Raw genomic sequence first — 17,278 nt, forward strand, 5'->3', positions numbered from 1 at the left:
AATGGAACACTCGTCAGTGAGCCTAATATGGTGACAGGGACAAACTCTGGTAGGTTTGTTGTCAGGAAAATGCAGCAACCTATTATGATACATTCCATCATCTTCAGGGACCCTTGGCCACGGCAGGACAGCCTAGGAACTATTATTAGACAAAGCAGCAATGCACAAGTCTCATGAGTATGCAAAAACCTCATTGAGAGGGCAGGGCTGCCCTCTAAAAGGAAGGGTCTCTGTCATTACTCCTTCATGTGCTGGTATGGATATGAACATCTGTGATCTCACAGCGGTCAAAGCTTGTGCTCTGATGTTAAAGCTCTGCATTAGTATCAGAGCACACGCAGAGCTCTACTGACTTTATTTCGGTGTCTTCCACAGACCTCAACACAGCAACCCCATTTACAGCTAGTCCATGAAGCGAAGGCATGTCACTAATAGCTCAAACAACATGCATCTCCTAGGAAGAATTTTAATTATATTCCAGGCTGCAGTCTCGGCAGGATGTTTTCCATGCTGCCGGGCTCAAGAAGCACAGTTCACGTCACTGTATTTCCAAAAATCATGTAAACCAATTGATTCCCACAAACCTAACTCTGCCACACAAACAGAAGGGAAGAGAGTGCTTCATTCTGCCGAATCATTTGTTTCGGCACGGCCTACGTGCTCACTAAAGCTCAGAGGCAAAAGTTGACCTGTCGTTCTGCAGTGTGAAAAACCTCCTGATCTGTACCCTAAAGAAGCGGACGATCAGGAGAGACCGTGCGTGTAGCCACAACACAAATGAGGGCTGTAAGGAGATGAGTCATCTCACTCTAAGGATTAAACCTCTCCTGGTAATGATACTCACTCTAGAACGGTTCAGGCCACTAGGATCTTCCAAGACTGGATCAGCAATTTTGTTATCTGCACCCACATAGGAGATAAAGGCTTCAGGATCTGAGAGGACCCTGGCAACAGAAAAAGACAGAGCTAGGGACTATCGTTTGTACCAGGGAACTTTGAGCAGAGCATTACACTAGCAATGAACTTCTCAACAAACATAGAACGGTCTGGAGACGCTGGCTAGCAATCCACACTGTACATGGCAACTTGAGGAAGAGCAGCAGAGATCTGGCCGCTCTCCAAACATCTCCAGTTTTCTTGGGCCATGGGCCATCCAAAGCCTTAGAATCCCTTACAAAGGTGGTACTTCTGGGAAAACTCTTGCGCGTGCCCAGCTGTCCAGGGCCGCTGCCTAGAGCTGTGGGACAGCTCAGCTTCCTGGCAATGAGCAAAGGCATCTTTCATTTCCCATTTTCTGCACGTGCTTTGAGCACGCTGGGAAGTGTCCCTCTACCACCTCCAACAGTTCTTAGATTGCAGTTTTCAATAGGCAGCACTTAGACTTGGTTGGCAACTTCTCAAGAGCAGGAGGGCTATTATCACAAGCAACTAATGACTGCCCAGCACACAGGTCACCAGGCACCCTTCCTTCCTTTTGGCACGTATATTCCCTATTGGGGCACATGCTACCTCCGGCAATACCTCCAGCACAAACCTCAGAACAGTGACGCCTACCTCTGCATCTCTGTGGAGAGCCATAAGCTGGCAACAGGAGCCATGAGCTCCTCCAGGAAAGCCTTCTGCCGCTCATAGTCCTTGAACTGGTTGCTGATGAGGACCAGGGCCTCCATAAGGGCACACTTCTCCATCTGTGTCAGGAGCAGCTCATTGGAGAGCAGCTGCTTCACGTGGTTGTACAACATCTCAAAGTTTGGCTGGAAAAAATATCCAAGCAGGACAGTGTCATGTGTTTGGTGTGGAGGGGTGTCACTGGGGGAGGCAGGGGTAGGGACTGAGGTTTACTGTACTACGAAAAACAGCTGGAAGAGCATGGCTAGTTTCCTTTTCTCTACATAGCCACCTCTCGCCGAGTCTCAGGTGACTCGGAATGTCCAGTGTAACAGCCTCTTTTCCGCCCTCCCCCTCTATCATCATCCTGCATCCAGTTTGCTTTAAGTCTCCAGAATGATTGAAATAAGCAGACGAAACCTCCCTTCTCTAGGCAGTCATATCTGTTACAGCAGGGTCACACCTCAAAATAGTTCTGGTCCTTTTATTTGTTGGCAGAAAGTAGCTTGCTCCCATGTCTCTGACGTGCCAGACTCAGGAGTCTTGCCTCTCTTTGCTCACAACTAGTATAATAAATGTTCTTATGGTTATCACCATCTCAACAGGAAAGGCTGAGTTTCTTCCCTACCCTTCCATGTTTTCTTGTAACTGTACAAGCATCGGGAATCATCTGCTTCAGCAAAGTCATCCAAATATACTTTGGGGCAGCTCTTGGCCCTTGGCTGTTCCAGTGAGGATATTTCGCTGCTTGTGGGGAAGGGAGAGTTCAGGGAGCAGCAGAACGGGACAAAGATAAACCCACAAGTTTTGGCAGTTGTTGCAAAAATGCAGACTGGAACCTCTAAACAACCTTAATTAGCATCCTCAAAACAGCTGCTGTTTATTACAATCTGGAGATTAACCTGTAGCCACAAATTGAGGGGGTCTCACAAAATTTCTTTATCTAATTTAGCAGTGTGTTCCAGTGCTCCCATACCTCTAGAGCCATCCAAACACAAACACTACTAGAGAAAGGAGTTCAGAGCTACTTGGTTCAGCGAAATCGAACAAAACATTAGCTAGTGGATTTTAAAAGTAAATAATCAATGTCTGTATTTTCTAACTTCCTCAAGCTAATCCAGAAGACAAATACTCTCCTTTTCCTCCTTCAATTATTTTAAGTAAGAGATCAGTCATTAGTAATGTCTTCAGCTAAGGAATCAGTTGAGACCACCACAAGTGACAAAACCAAAAATTCAGCAAACATACCCATAAAACCGTTTCAGTGCTGCCTCTCTCCTCCTCCCTGTCTGCTTTGGATTCAACTCATTTCAACTCTTCAGCAGGAAATTTTCCTTAATACATACCAACGTCTCCTACTGCTACCTCAAATATGAGAGCCACTCAAGCATGGGGGGTGTGGGTAGGGGGAATAAATCACTTGGTTGCCATTTGTGCAGCAGGAACCTTTCCTTGAATTAAAACAGGGGCTTGCAGCCAAGGAAACTGACAATCCCACAAAATCCAGCTGAAATTGAAGGAAGGCTCCTCAGGACCGAGTTGAATTTACATACCAGGACAAGCTGGGGGTAATCCCGACACATCTTTATGATTGAGGAGCATGCATGCCTTCTCACATTCTTCACTGCTCGAGTTCTAGGAGCCTGGACAGACATAACAAACTTCAATGCAACAAAACAAAAAGTTCAGACAAATGCAGGGTATCTTCAAGAGACAAATCCATTACATACAATTTTCTGCACTGTTGAGTGCAGATCAAAGAAATGCTTCCACCCTCCCTTCCCCTGCCCACAAGCAATCACATAGTAACAGCCAATTCCCTCTGGAGCTATAGCCAACCCACGAAGCCCACGTTCGGACAAGCTGCGCTCTAGGAATGTGGATGCTGTGGATCTTATCGACTATATCAAGACTCCAAGCATCCCCAAAGCAGCTGGCAGTTTTACAGCCACCCACTGCAGCCACATACACCAACCACTGAGGAATATCAGCAGCTCACAAATGAATTTAACTCTCAGGAGGGCCAGCACAGAATTGTGCATTAAGTGCACTGACCTGAGACATATGCCTGCGGCATTCTAAGCTTGTCAGCCAAGCTTATTAGGCTACACCAACAGAGAAGAGATCAATCGTCTATACTCCCCTGCCCTTTCCAGGAGGGGGACTAAACATGAGACGCTTGCTAGAGTGGAGTCTTCAGACTCCACACGCTCTAAAACAGAATATAATTTGATCCAACCGTTATAGCATATTAAAAGAGAATAATCCAGACATACCTTACTTTCTTCTATAACTTCAAAGGTAACTGAAGCAAACAGCTGTGAGAAAAGGGAGGAAAAAATCCAAAAACGCATGTCACTTGTTAATATCTAGCCTTCACTTGTATTCTGAGCTCAAGGAACAGACCATCAGATATTGGTGCGATTTCATTACATCAGTGAAGAACCCTTGATTAAGTGGAAAGATGAATCATCAGCACAAAGAGGCCTTGAAATAAAAAATGGTATTTATGGGCCAGAGTGTGCACATAATGTTATGATTTAGGGCTGGGAACCATAACGTTTGTGTTGACCGAGTCTTGTTAAAGGAGAGACAGTATCTCCTGTCTTCAATGCAAGGAGTCATCCTTGCTTCATAGGAAGCTCAAGAGCATTAACTAACGCCATCTAGTATGAGGGCCTCAGTCCACTCAAAGCCTACCTCATTTTAGTATGGTCTGCAGGTGCCTACCTTGGAAAGGACTTGCGGTAGGTATTCCGGTCGGTAAGTGACAAACGGGAAGAGAGCAGAGACGTTGGTGAGCACACAGGACAGGATGAGAGGATCCTTTGTTTCAAAACTAAGGACAAGCTGCAGCAGATCTATGCCATCATTTACTGGGATTTCCTATAGAAGGCAGGGGAAAAAAGAGGGCGAAGGAGGAAAGAAAAAAGCAGGCAACACTCAGCACTGTGGCCTGTAACACACATCCTAGAGCTCCTAGAGCCAGGCCAAGGAGCTGCTGCTATGATATCAGACCCTTCAGTTGAAGACAGCTGTTCTCAAAGCAGAAAGAAAAGCAGTGGAAACCTCAGCTGACCTGCACGCTATGTGTACTTGCTGAGGGAAGAAGGACAGCAGCATTGCCTTTATTGCTCGGGCAGTCTTAAGATGCCAGTCTGAAGTCCCTACTATTGTTTGCTCCTCTAAGAAGGGCAACTCTTCTCTCTCCCATTTTGTCTCCTGATTCTCCTTTTCACTCAGTCCAACAGATTTCATGCTTAATCAGCTAAATCAACCCTTATAATTATTTTATTGTAATCAGAATGATGAACTAAAGTGCATGAGCAGCTTAATCCAATAAAACGCCAATTTACAGGAGGCTAAGAAAAAGTTGCTTTCTTCTGATTTGCCTGCTGTTGAACAGCAGAGAGAAAAATGCATCTGATCTGATCTCGTACTCCTTGATGATGAGTTTCTCTCATTTCATTAAAAATACAAAAAAGAAAAATCAAATCAGGGTACAATTAAAAAAATAAACTCAGGAAATTTCCACCTAAGCTGTCCTCTTCTGCTCCAGCAGGCTCTATGCAAAAGTATGCCACCTCAGTGCTCTCCTGTGACTTCTCGTGGAGTAGCATCCAGAACGAGGACATGTCCGACAGAGAAAACTAGTATTACATTGGTCTCGTCTAAAGCGTCACTGCTCCTCACGATAATCACTCAACAAACCATTTGGGTTTTTGCACGGAGGTAAATGCTTACTACAAGATTTTCAAAGACAACACAGCTGAACAACACCCACGTCAATCCAGAACAAGCCAGAAAAGCAGGCAAGAGCATCTGGTACACATACATCTTTATCCAGGGTTCGAAACATCTGGCTGATGACGCTCTCTGAGAAGAAGGTCATGGCATCCCACTGAACAAAGGAGGGAGAGAAGATGGAGCAGAGACCTTCGCCCGTCTTAGCTGTAAGGAAGAGAACACTGGAGCTCTCACCATGTTCCTCCCATCACACACAACATCAGCCCATAAGCTCTCACAATGCAACATTTTAGTGCTCTCAAGTATTTCTGCCACGTTCCTCTCCCTGCAGATGCCCGTCAGGGATGCACTGGAAGCAATTAAGGTATTCCAGTATGATTTGCTTTACTCAAGCGAAGGGTCCCGAGCCACAAATCTGATATTCAAGATACCGCAGGGTGCAACACGAACAAATCACACAAGTGAAAAGAAAAGGAGGGACCACAACTCAACACTGCAGGCAAGACTGCACACAGTGAGACCAACTGGCCTTCAGGGGAGGAAAGCAAGGTGACTGACAGAAAGATTTGCCAGTCAGGCTGAACTTCCCTCGAGCAAAAATAACTAGTATGCTACAGAGATGACAGGTCCAAATAATTGTAAAATTATACCAAAGGGGAAGTGATGCCTCTGCCTTGCAAAGAGATTTTGGGGAGGGAAAAAAAGGAGCTGCCCCACTAGCCTGAGGCTCTACAGTAGCCATTGTGGAGTAGGCTGCAAAAGGTTAATTTTGTGGGGGTTTGTTTTTATTTTTAAGGCTTTCAAGGTCTTCGCCAGTTAAAACCTAATGTAGAGTCCTGGTCTCCCATCAAAAAGTCTGGTTTAGGAAAAAGGCACAGAAGTTGCTTCTTGGCTTGAAAAGGAAACCAAATCCCACGTGTATAAACATGTTTTTTCTTTTCCAGGTAACTTACAGTTCATGGGTCCAGTATCAACAGGAGCTGTGAGTTGGTACTTCAGCCATTCCCCAGCCATTTGGAAGCCAGTTCGAGGATCCAGACGACAAGCCATCCTCATTACCTCTCCTTGTTGGGCTCGAAAAGCTGCAGTGAAAATTGGACACGTGCAACAAGCTGATGCTACAAACGTTCCCTTCCCAAAACTCACCCTACAGCTTTCCAGACCTGGGAATATTCTGGACTGCTGCTCTGGCAATAGCTATGTAGTAAGCCCAGACATACAGATGGTAAACAGGGTGGACAATTTTTTGAAGAGACATAAAAGGATTTTAAAATGATGAATTTACACAAATGCTATTTAAATGTAATAAGAGTTATGAAAATCTATCCTAAAATCTATCCTAAAATCATATTTATTGCAATTGAGCCTCTATTTTTCATTTAAATATTCTTCCAACTTGTACATATTTCTGCTTACACCATGAAACACTGAGATGCTAAACTAGCATTAGATTACCAACACTTTCTTCAATCCAGGTCAATGGCAGGTTCTAGACTGAAAAGCTAATGGCAACTTGGAAAAAAAAAAAAAAACAAGAAGGCTGGTTTTCATTTTCAAAGCTATGAATAAAAATAAAGTACAAGAACAAGAATTCCATTTGTTTCAAAATCTTTCAGCACAGGACCACACATGAGCATCAGCTCAACTGACTACAGACAAAACTTGCATTGTTTACAAAAAATGCTTATCAAGTAAATTTGTTTTGCATTTCAAACCAGCTTTATCTTCTTATGTACATAACACCTTCAAGATCATTTAACTCCCTGAAACTAATTCTGGCTTTGTGCATTTAACTGCATTTTGGTTTCTACCCAAGTAGATTTAATACCATAAAAAAAACCCAGCTAATCTAATAAGCAATAAAAAAATGTGACACTTAACATCTTCAGATATCAGTGTAAAAACTAAGAATTTAAGTAATTTATTATAGGTCAACATATAATTCAGTGAAGTATCCAGTATATCCTCCCAGCCACCAAGTAAGTTCTGGACTATACCAGCCAATGAGAACCAACCTCATTTTCGGGAAGTAAAACACAAAACAAAAACAAAGTTATAAAAATTAAGTGCTTCCTGTTTGCTGATTTAAGGTATTGGTTAGGACCAGCTATTTTCATTGATCAACCCTAGCTATTGGGACTGAAGCAGAAGCTTCTCAGCAGGGCCAAACCAATTTTCTTTCAGCAATGAAAGAAAAACTTAACATCCTGTATAAGCTGCCTTTCTCTCCTAATCACTGAACAGGACTCCAAGCTAACGTTTTGTTTCTTCCTCCAGGCAACCAAGAAACCCGTTTTCTTTGACACTAGGTAGTGAGGGCTACTTGGCTGCCTGCCCCGCCAGCAGGCGAAGTAACAGCAAAGCGATAGCAAAGAATAAACAAAATGAAACGCCCGAGCTGCCACAGGAAAACCCCAAATTCACCCAACTCCAAGATCTAGGCTGGAAGAGTCAAGGTAGGCCTGGCAGCTGCCAAGTTACCATGGTAGACTCCAAGCTCAGTCAGCAACTGAAAATAAGAGGAAAGGCACAGAAAACGGCATCCACACTAGGGCAAGGGCAACTTACAGTTGAAGAAGGCGTTGAAGTCCTCATCACTGTCAAAATCAAAGCGAGAGTATTCACAACTGGGGCTGTCTGTTTTAGAGGGAAAGCCCACCTGGAAACAGAGCGGACAAGGTCAGCAAGGAAAAGAAGCCACCCATCACAGCTAATACCAGCTTCAAGGAGATAAAGACTAAAGGCAAGGAGCAAGTGAAATGCTGAGATCAGTGCTGTTGCTCAGCAGTCTGGAGACTGTGTCTCTGGCAGCCACAAATAAAAATTTCAGTTTCTCCCCCGTGATCTGCAGGCCATGTTCACCCAGGCTCCTTTGCACACTGACCTCCCCACAGCTCCCACGTACCTTCACCAGGTTGGTCATAGACGCACGAAGATACTTGGGAATCATAGCCAGCAACAACGGGTCTCGGGACAGAACTTCATGCCGAAAGAGGGCTCCCCAGGTGATCTGGGTGGAAGAGCGCAGAAACTGTGGGGAAGAGAGGGGAAAGAGTGGGAACAGAGAAGGTTTTCAGTGCTGGGATCTCCACCGCTAACGTTTAAGTGTTGCAATCAGAAGGCAATAGTAAATTACACTGACTATTCTGTGGAGGGCAAGGCACCCCCTGCCGGCTCAACCCAAACTTCCAGAAAGCTAAAAATCTCTCCAAATAAATGCTTATTTCAAACACTGCAATTATTACTCAGCACCTCTGTGTCAGGCACTGCTCCTAACGGGCAGTGAAGCAGGAGAAACTACTCCGCATTCCTTATCTTCAGCTGAAACGGAGAGATCACAAAGCCATACCCAGCTGTCAAGTATGCGGCACCTGGGGTTCTGCAGTCTTCTATAGGTTAATTTAACTGTGCATTCACACATTCATATACAGTATGTATGTGTATACATACTACATTACAGACTTTCATTCCTTTACATACTTGGCTGGGATGGGTTGTGAAGGCTAAAAATGAGTCAAGGTATTTTCCAAAGTTGGTTGGTGTTTCCACATCAGAATCTGAGCCCTGTTAGGAAGACAAACAATTTCAGACAAAACACTAACTTCACGTCATGCCAGGTCACAAGCGGTATGTCTCTCAGTAAAGCAGGTGTGCTATATCCAAGACCACAGATTGTAAAGAAGGGGAGAAGAAACCACAGTAGAACGGTGAGTTGTTCTGAAACTGGCATAGCTTGAAGAGTAGCAAGTTTCGCTGACCAGCCTGAAAGTGCCAGAGACAGCACTACTCTCATTTGAAAGAAAAAGGTGAATTCTCAGATCCTTGAGTTCAGCTACAGCCAACTGCATAATCATGACTGTTGCTGTGCATCACAGCTGTGTTCTTATTTGGCCAAGAGCACCCAGCACCAGCTAAGTGGGGCAATTCTTAACTGCAGACTGCAGAATTCCACATTCAAATACACTTGGAGGATTTCACTCCCATTCCTCTAGATTTTTATTGTGTTTAATATGTATTGACATCTCTCACTAATAATGTTGTAGGAGGTCTGACAGGGAAACATACATTCCAGTGCGTGCCATAAATTTGAGGTTCTGTTGCTCCTCTTTAACCGTAACCCGACCTGCTGCCTTCAAGATCCCCGTTCTGAAGCTGTGCAGCTCAGTGCTGCCTCTCTGGAGTGAGTTCATGTCAGAGAACCTAGATCCCCATCTCGTTACTTCCTTATGGACTAATATAGGCTTCTACTGCCTAACAGCAAGCAAAGTCTTTGTTGCTGGAAGCAATTACTCATCCTTTGTTTGCTGTCTGTTCTTGCTAGGGTTTTTGTGGCAGCCCCCTCCTCCCCCCCCCCCCAAAAAAAAACCACAATTCCCCCCCCCCCCCTTCCCTGTGAGAATTTACCCTGCTTCTTTACACTTCTCACAGGCTGGCTGACTCATCCTCCCCACAAACAGCATCTCTCAACAAGCCTGCCTTCCTTACTATAGAAGCAGTGTGCCAAATGGGCGGGGGGGGGGGGAGGGGGGGACATTCAGCAGGCAGTACAGCACCCAAATTATCAGTGTGCATCTTCCCCTCAACACTGACACAAAGAGCATTAGAAGGATGAACAGCAGAAAGACACAAGTTTTTTTCTTTTCTTAGCCTGGTAGAAGAACAAACAGGTATACTCTTTTGAGTTAATTTAGTGTGGAAATTTAAAAGGCTTCCAACACAGCAGTAATTTTGTTGAGTAGTTTTCCTGTAGCAGTAGAGACAGCAAGTAACCTAAACCATTTTCAATAATGCTTCAGCAGTTTACAAAGGTAACAGGAGATGGTTCTTGGTGACAGCAGAGGTCTGCAATCAAGGCACGTCCCCTCCATTCTACATTCCTATGACTTGGCAGAATACAGTTACCCCATCATCAAGCAGATGCATTTCTGCCTCTTCCAAATGTGTGGAGAGAACCTTAGGGCTCTAGAGCCAACCACACCCAGATGAGGGTTGCCTCATCCAGCCTTGCCAGGACTGCTGCTGCAATTAGTAGAGACTTACTGCTAGAATTAGTAGAGACTTACCAGCAGCGCACACAGCTGGCTGCCCAGCGCACACAAAACTTGGCAAAGTCTTTTCAAGAAAACATAGTGCTTCTCCACCAGGCCTTCCCCGTCTGCTGTCCTGGGAATGAGGGGAATGGAAAAAAAGGGGTGGCAGTTACACACGCTGTAGGTGATGGGCACACTGCTATCTTGTAGCTAAAAAGAGCACTGGAGCAATTTAATTCTATCACGGTGGGATTTACTTAACTGAAGTCTAAACCCTTTAGACTTGGCTCTCTCTCAGAGTCCCTCCTGATCAGTTTTAGGCCAAAAGAGAACGTCGGGGAAGGTGAGATATTCACACCACTTTGTCCTTCAGTTACAGAATTCAACAAAACTGCAGTTTTTCAGGTTTTGCAAAAAACAGTGTTTTTGTTCTTTCCTGACCCAACCCCAGCTTGCTGCAGTTGAGCAGCAAGATCTTTTGCAGATTAGATCTGGAAAGCCATCTGTATGCAGTTTTGTGTGAAATTACAGCAGCTGGACAGTACTCACTGGGCAGCAGAGAGAATGTAGTGCATGGCAACATCTCCAAATAAGACCATCAGAGGCTTCCGATCCTCCAGCTTCCCCTATGCATAAAGCAAGTCAAACACCTCGATTAGAACATGACTATTTCTTCCCATTTGCAAGTGGAGCTGGAAGACCCCCAGTTGCTCTTCCATCTGGGGGGGGGGGGGTTGCTTTCCACAAGTGATCTCAGTAAAAAGCTTTGCCAAACAATATCTAAGGCGTTCTTGATTTCAAGCAATTTCCCCCAGCAATTCCACTACAGGAACTTTAAGCTGAAAAACTGATCTTCACACATTAACCTTTCTTCACCGCAGACTGGCTGGTTACTTAAAGGCAGCTGACGAACAGTCAGACTAGATGCTAAGCTTCTTGTAAACATGGAGGGTCACAGCACCTGTTTATGCCCTTCTATCATTGCTCTGTGGCACTAAGCTGCTAGATGACACAGCTAGGGGACAGTATTTCCCACTTCCCAGTCGTAGAAAGCACCAAAGACAAGACAAAAAAAATTCAGTGGGGATTTCCAACTTCAAAGCTGTGAGGAGAGGTAAGCACAAACGTTGGAGAGGGTTCCAACAAGTATCCTATGTATTGTATTGGTACGACATTCACTCTAAACGTCATTAACATGAGCAGCCAAGAACAAGGAGAACTTTGTTTCCTTAAACAAATAGGCAAATATATCCTTGCTTAATCTGAAAAAATATACAGAAGAGGAGGAGGAAAAAAAAAAAATAGAGGGTGGGGCCAGGGAGCTGAGGAGAAAGAACTCACTTTCCTGCTGACAGCAATCAGGAGACATTCTGCTGCTCCTATTTGGAGCTCAGGTTCATTTAGGAGCAGACACAACATCTCCAAGAGTTTGCAGTTGTCTGCTGTGATGTGGCTCAGGGCCACCCAGTCAATGTAGCCAGCCAAGGTGTTGAGTGCTGCAATCCCCACACGGCAGTTTGCCTGGGCCTGCAAACAGAGAGGAGCCAAAAGGTCAGAGCCAAAGAAAACATCAATTCCCACCTAAAGCTGTCCACTCCCCAGAGGAGAGTGGACAAAGAAGAACCGCCTTGAGAGAGTGAGGTGGCAGCAAAAGCATCCATGCCCTCACACTAAGGAAGTCAGTCAAGGACCGGTCATTTCTCCCCTTGTGCACCTCTCACTTCTCCAAAAGAGTTTATATTATGGGTGGACAAGTCAGGCTGTAAACGAGAACTGTGGATAACAGACTCCAAAGTCTGACAGAAGACTGGTTCTACACAACATTAAGAATGACCAATGCATTAACTCTTAAACAGCTGCACTCACCTTTGGCTCCTGACCCAGATCAGCCTTCTGAAAAAGAAAAGAAGAGATTGTTAAGCGAGCAGCTGCAGTGCACACTTCCATCCAGCCACTGCTGGACAGGCTTATTCTCGAGAACGCAACTGGTAGCAGCTTCGTGGAACAGCTCCCTAGCGAAAGAGGCTGCAATACAGTCTGCAGCTCAGGATATCACTATAGCCATCACAACCACCTCCACAGCCCCCTGGCAGGTAAGAAAACCGAACTTTCAATTGCAAGTTCAGACACAATTTCCTTCTCATCCAAAAGACGACACTCCAGTCAGCAGGCACCAGGGAGATACAGGGCACAAGAAGGAAAGGCACTTCAATGCTTCCTAGAAGCTTCCAGGGAAGATGCTTTTGTCCTTTCAGAGCATCTTACATCCAAGAGACAATCTCTGAAAGATGCATGTGGCTTTTATCTTATGAGACTGATGTGCGGAAAGGGTAAGTGATTTGTCCATGGTCAGAAAAGTAGCAGATGAGAGCTGGGGAAAGAGCTTACAGCCTGACTTGCAGTTCCAAACACTTAGCAGCAGCAATGCACTGCTTCTACCACCTTCTGGCCTAAGTGATGCAAAGGCCGTTTGAGTGCCGCAGACACTCAGCTGTGATTGTCTTTTCAAAGGCAAAGACACCACAAGCATATCTTTCTGTTGCAAGGTTTTAGTTTGGAAACTCTGTCCATCAACATATTCTGTGCAGTGATTTTAAGTCACTCTGTGCCTGAACCATTTAACAACTGAGCCACTGAAGCAAAACTGCGTTCTTACAAGAACCGCAGATTATGGTCTTGGGGACCTGTATATGGTCTTCACCAGTCTCAGTGTACAGACACGTAACTGAACACCCAACCCTGAGAATTTACCCTGCGCACAAACGTCCCAAAGATCTGCTAACCTGTGGAGTGGTGAGGGCTTCTTGTTCCTGGGGTGCTCCAACCTTGCCAATCAGAAAGATTCCACCGTTAGCAGAAGCAGCCACACTTCAGAGCCTCAAGCACTGCAATTCAAACCTTACCTGGAAATGCATTTCAACCAGACTACAAAACGCACCAGGGTTCCCTCCCACCACCACGAACTGCACATAGAACTGCCTGCTCTATAGCAGGATTTGCTCAGTCTGTTAGTGCATCAGTAAAATGGATGGAAGTCAGGTAGGACAGGCTTTTTCACTGCCTCCCAGCTTCATGCTTAGTGTAACTCTAGATTTTAATTTACAAAGAAAAGAACAAGAAGTACACATAAGCAGCTTATTTCTAGACTGGCTTCTCACGTATGCTTCACCTTCTCCAATCTAATTCCTGCTCATGAGAACAGCCTGGGGTAGAGATTTGCCATCACCTTCTATCTCGATCAACCTGAATGCCTCTGACAGCAGGTAAGAATTCAGGGAAGAGGAGGCCTCTTTAGGCACAAGGCAAGAGCATTCCTCAGCACATCTTGACAGAAAAGGGCTTCCCGACCTGAGCTCTAGGAGAAAAGGACCAGACAGACCCAGATACACTGCTGAGACACCAAGAACTTGCACGTTTTGGTGCATCGACACAAGGATGTAACTGCAGCAAAAGACAGAGGATGCATACCCAGGATGACATCTCTTTACCAGTGTTGTTATCTAAGCTACCCCAAAGCTACCTGTTTCTGTCACAACTGCACCTTCATTTTGCTAAGCTGCACACCCTAGTGTCAGCCAGATGAGCGGTCCAACAAATAAGCATGATGCACACTTTCCCTCAGGAGATTTACACGACCAAATCCAAACTACTGATGTCAATCCTGTCTCCTCGTGCTCTCGTATTTTTTGATCAGCACAGGCTTCCTAGGTTACAGCAGATCCCTTCCCTAAACCCAGGGTCACAGATTTCAGAGAGTTTCTTGCACTTGCTTCCCAGACGATTCTCCAGCTCCTAAAAGCCTCCAGCACTGACTGAACCTAAGGAAAGGAGACTCTTACCATGCGTCTGTATTTGTTGACATTCTGCTGCAAGGTAGTAAGCAGGAAGCTGAAGATCTTCTCCATGTTCTGGGTGAGGGTTTGCTGGATATCTCGTCGCCGCTGGGTAGGCAGTGTTTGAAAAGTCACCACATCCTCTGCCAAGCGTAGGAGGATGAACATCACCAATTCTGTCTGTGTTTCCTGATGTCGCAAAATGAAACACACTCCATGAGTCCAGCTGAAACATTACAACCTTTAGAGACCAGCTCAGAGGTGAAGAGAGAGAGAGGGTGAGCTTGCATGAAGATACAAGTCACAGCTTGTGGAAACAGACAGAAGGTCTATCTCTGCAAAAACCATCTCCTAGAATAACTGAATCCTACAGGAACATTTAGAGCCTGACCATGAGTTAGGCTTTCTTCAAGATGGTAGAAGATTGAAAACTACCCTACGAGCCAGTGGAAGAGAACAGACGGGTGTGTTTCATACCCCTTGCTTGGAGAGGCCCTACGAGCCAGTGGAAGAGAACAGACGGGTGTGTTTCATACCCCTTGCTTGGAGAGGGTATCCAGCTCCTTTAGCATATCAGGCCAGTGCTGAGGCCATTCGCGCTTAATCATCTCCACCACAATACGAGACAGAACATCCTTAATGTGACTTTCCTCCTCTAGAATACTTTGAGTTCCCTGTAAGAGAAAGAGGGCAGAGTTATACAAGCTAGTAAAACCATGACATTCATCATTCTGACCAAGGAGGCAGAGTGGCTGAAAATGTTCTAGACAGCACGAAAAGGAAGGAGCCGGGGTCGGGGGGCGGGGGGGGGAACAAACCCAAACTCCTCAACACAAACAAACGGCTCTCCATCCCAGGTACCTTGAAGGACACTCCCCCAACATGCCATACATCCACTCCTCAACACAAACAAACAGCTCTCCATCCCAGGTACCTTGAAGGACGTGCCCCCAACCTGCCATACATCGACAGCTAGTGAATTCTGGGCACCAAAAGGATTTTCCTCAAAGGGAGGTCACTTGGTCAAGAGGGCAATTGCATCTACAGAGTAAACATGACTAAGATAAAGACTTTAGTATTCTTGCAAAGGACGAGACTGTTCACATTTACTGAACGTCCTTCTAAGAAAACCAAAAGTAGCTTACATGTCTCATAAAAGCCTCACAACTTCCTGCCATTTGAGGTGGCAAGGTGATCCTGTCCATGAGCTGACTAAGGTAGAAAGAAACGTGGTGAAACAGTCAGGGACACACAGTAAGAAAGTAATGAAACCCAGAATTAAATTCAGGCTCTCTATGATACTTAATTGGAGGGTTTTTTTCTTCATTTGCACTCCCACTTTCCATCTCCAAGTGAAAGAATCACGCCTCAGGGCATAGTATGGGGGAGAAGGTACTTACGCTGGATATAAGGCCCATGACGTTATTCTTCAGATAAACCTTTTCCAGGCGAGGCATGTTGTTCCAGCGGAACCTGTCAAAAGAATAGTAATTAAAAAAAAAAAAGACACAAAGAACACCAAATCAAAACACTTACAAAGACCTCTGACTTGGTTCTCAATGAACTGTCACTTAAATCAAGGAGAATGAGACTCTACAGCGCAACGTTCTGCCAGCGCCCAGTCTCTTAATGAAAGCACTGAGTTAAAATTACTGCTGGCAAATGGGTGTGCATCGCCGAGGTCAACAGACACGAGAAGCAGCGGCAAAAGCACAAAGCATCAGGTCTGTGGTCATCAGAGAGAGGAATCTTAGAACTCAACTAATACAAGGATTCTTGGTTGGCCGGAGACTAACCCACCTGAAAGCTGTTTTCTCTTTCCCTTGTTTTACAGAGGAGAAAATAAACACAGAGCAGGGCAGAACAGGCTCTCCGTGCCCTGAAAACCACCCCCCTGAACCAGGGGGCACCAGACAGGGAGTACGGCTAAGGCTGGCGGGCGGGTGCACAGACGCAGGCCCACAGCGGCTGGTGTGCGGGCAGCCGGGCGTGCTCCCTTACTTGACCACATGCTCCAGGATCTGCAGGCCAAAGTGGCGGACGATGGCCGTCTGCGTCTTCTCGGCCAGCTTCAGCCCGCAAGGCACGCAGATGGGGCACTTCTCCTTGAACTCCTCGCAGAACTGGGGAAAGAGCGGGCAAACGCCCAGCAGGTAAAACGCATGAGCAGGCACTCAGGGGGATGGATGGGGCAGGATGGGCCTGCCCCTGGGGGATGGGAAAGGGGCTACCCCCTCGGGGAGGGGATGGGAAAGGGGCTGCCCCCCAGGAGGGGGAGGGGGAGGGGAAGGGGGCGGCCCCCGGGGGGAGGGGAAGGGGGCTACCCCCAGGAGGGGGAGGGGGAGGGGAAGGGGGCGGCCCCCCTCGGGGGGGGAGGGGAAGGGGGAGGGGAAGGGGGCGGCCCCCCGGGGGGAGGGGAAGGGGGCGGCCCCCCTCGGGGGGGGAGGGGAAGGGGGAGGGGAAGGGGGCGGCCCCCCGGGGGGAGGGGAAGGGGGCGGCCCCCCTCGGGGGGGGGAGGGGAAGGAGAAGGGGGCTGCCCCCCCCCCCCGGCCAGTACACGCGCAGCCCCCACGCCACCGGGCGCCTTTCCTCGCCTGCCGGCAGCTCCCAGCGCCTTGGCAGCCGCCCGGGCCCGCCGCCCCACGCGGAGCGGGTCGCAGCCGGGCAAGGCCCCGGCGCCGTGCGGACGGGGCACCCGCGTGGCCGGAGCCCGGTTCCTCCCCTCCCTCCCGGGCCGGTACCTTGAGCGCCTCCAGGCGGTAACGCTGCGTGGAAGCCGGGTCCATGATCACGGTCACCGCCTTCACCAGCTGCTCGCACAGGCTGCTCACCTGCTCGGCGGACATGGCGGCGGCGGCGCGGACCGGCCACCGGCGGGCACGGGCAGCGCGAGGCGGCGGGCGAGGGGGCGCGGCGCAGGCGCCAGACCGGGGCGGCTCTGCGCATGTGCAGTGGCCGCCGAGCGCACGGCGTGGCAACGCGCATGCGCCGGGCTCCCCGCCCGTGGCTGGGCGGTGCCACCCGCCCTCCCCCCCTCGCGAACTACAGCTCCCGGCGTGC

At 47.3% G+C, this 17,278-nt stretch overlaps 1 protein-coding gene across 5 annotated transcripts in view; it reads right to left on the reverse strand.

Annotated features, from left to right (window-relative positions):
• The window catches only part of XPO5 (exportin 5), a 31,404-nt gene extending 14,224 nt beyond the window's left edge, over window positions 1–17,180 (reverse strand). The window contains exons 1-20 of one of the 5 annotated variants that reach the window (XM_068939462.1): window positions 16,960–17,180; window positions 16,220–16,341; window positions 15,619–15,691; window positions 14,755–14,892; window positions 14,225–14,407; window positions 13,169–13,210; window positions 12,252–12,278; window positions 11,727–11,912; window positions 10,935–11,011; window positions 10,419–10,518; window positions 8,836–8,919; window positions 8,261–8,386; window positions 7,924–8,014; window positions 6,309–6,437; window positions 5,444–5,559; window positions 4,339–4,494; window positions 3,885–3,926; window positions 3,162–3,251; window positions 1,555–1,754; window positions 845–944 (exon numbers count right to left, since the gene is read on the reverse strand). In XM_068939462.1, the coding sequence (XP_068795563.1) occupies window positions 845–944; window positions 1,555–1,754; window positions 3,162–3,251; window positions 3,885–3,926; window positions 4,339–4,494; window positions 5,444–5,559; window positions 6,309–6,437; window positions 7,924–8,014; window positions 8,261–8,386; window positions 8,836–8,919; window positions 10,419–10,518; window positions 10,935–11,011; window positions 11,727–11,912; window positions 12,252–12,278; window positions 13,169–13,210; window positions 14,225–14,407; window positions 14,755–14,892; window positions 15,619–15,691; window positions 16,220–16,341; window positions 16,960–17,064 (2,187 nt within the window). In that variant the 5' untranslated portion in view covers window positions 17,065–17,180. Of the gene's footprint in view, window positions 1–844; window positions 945–1,554; window positions 1,755–3,161; window positions 3,270–3,884; window positions 3,927–4,338; window positions 4,495–5,443; window positions 5,560–6,308; window positions 6,438–7,923; window positions 8,015–8,260; window positions 8,387–8,835; window positions 8,920–10,418; window positions 10,519–10,934; window positions 11,012–11,726; window positions 11,913–12,251; window positions 12,279–13,168; window positions 13,211–14,224; window positions 14,408–14,695; window positions 14,893–15,618; window positions 15,692–16,219; window positions 16,342–16,959 lie in introns of those variants that run through there. The other 4 variants (XM_068939461.1, XM_068939463.1, XM_068939464.1 and 1 more) reach the window with 4 other exon arrangements.
• Window positions 17,181–17,278: the final 98 nt, after the last annotated feature.

The sequence above is a fragment of the Struthio camelus genome, chromosome 3 (genome assembly GCF_040807025.1).
Source record: "Struthio camelus isolate bStrCam1 chromosome 3, bStrCam1.hap1, whole genome shotgun sequence".
Lineage (NCBI taxonomy): Eukaryota > Metazoa > Chordata > Aves > Struthioniformes > Struthionidae > Struthio > Struthio camelus.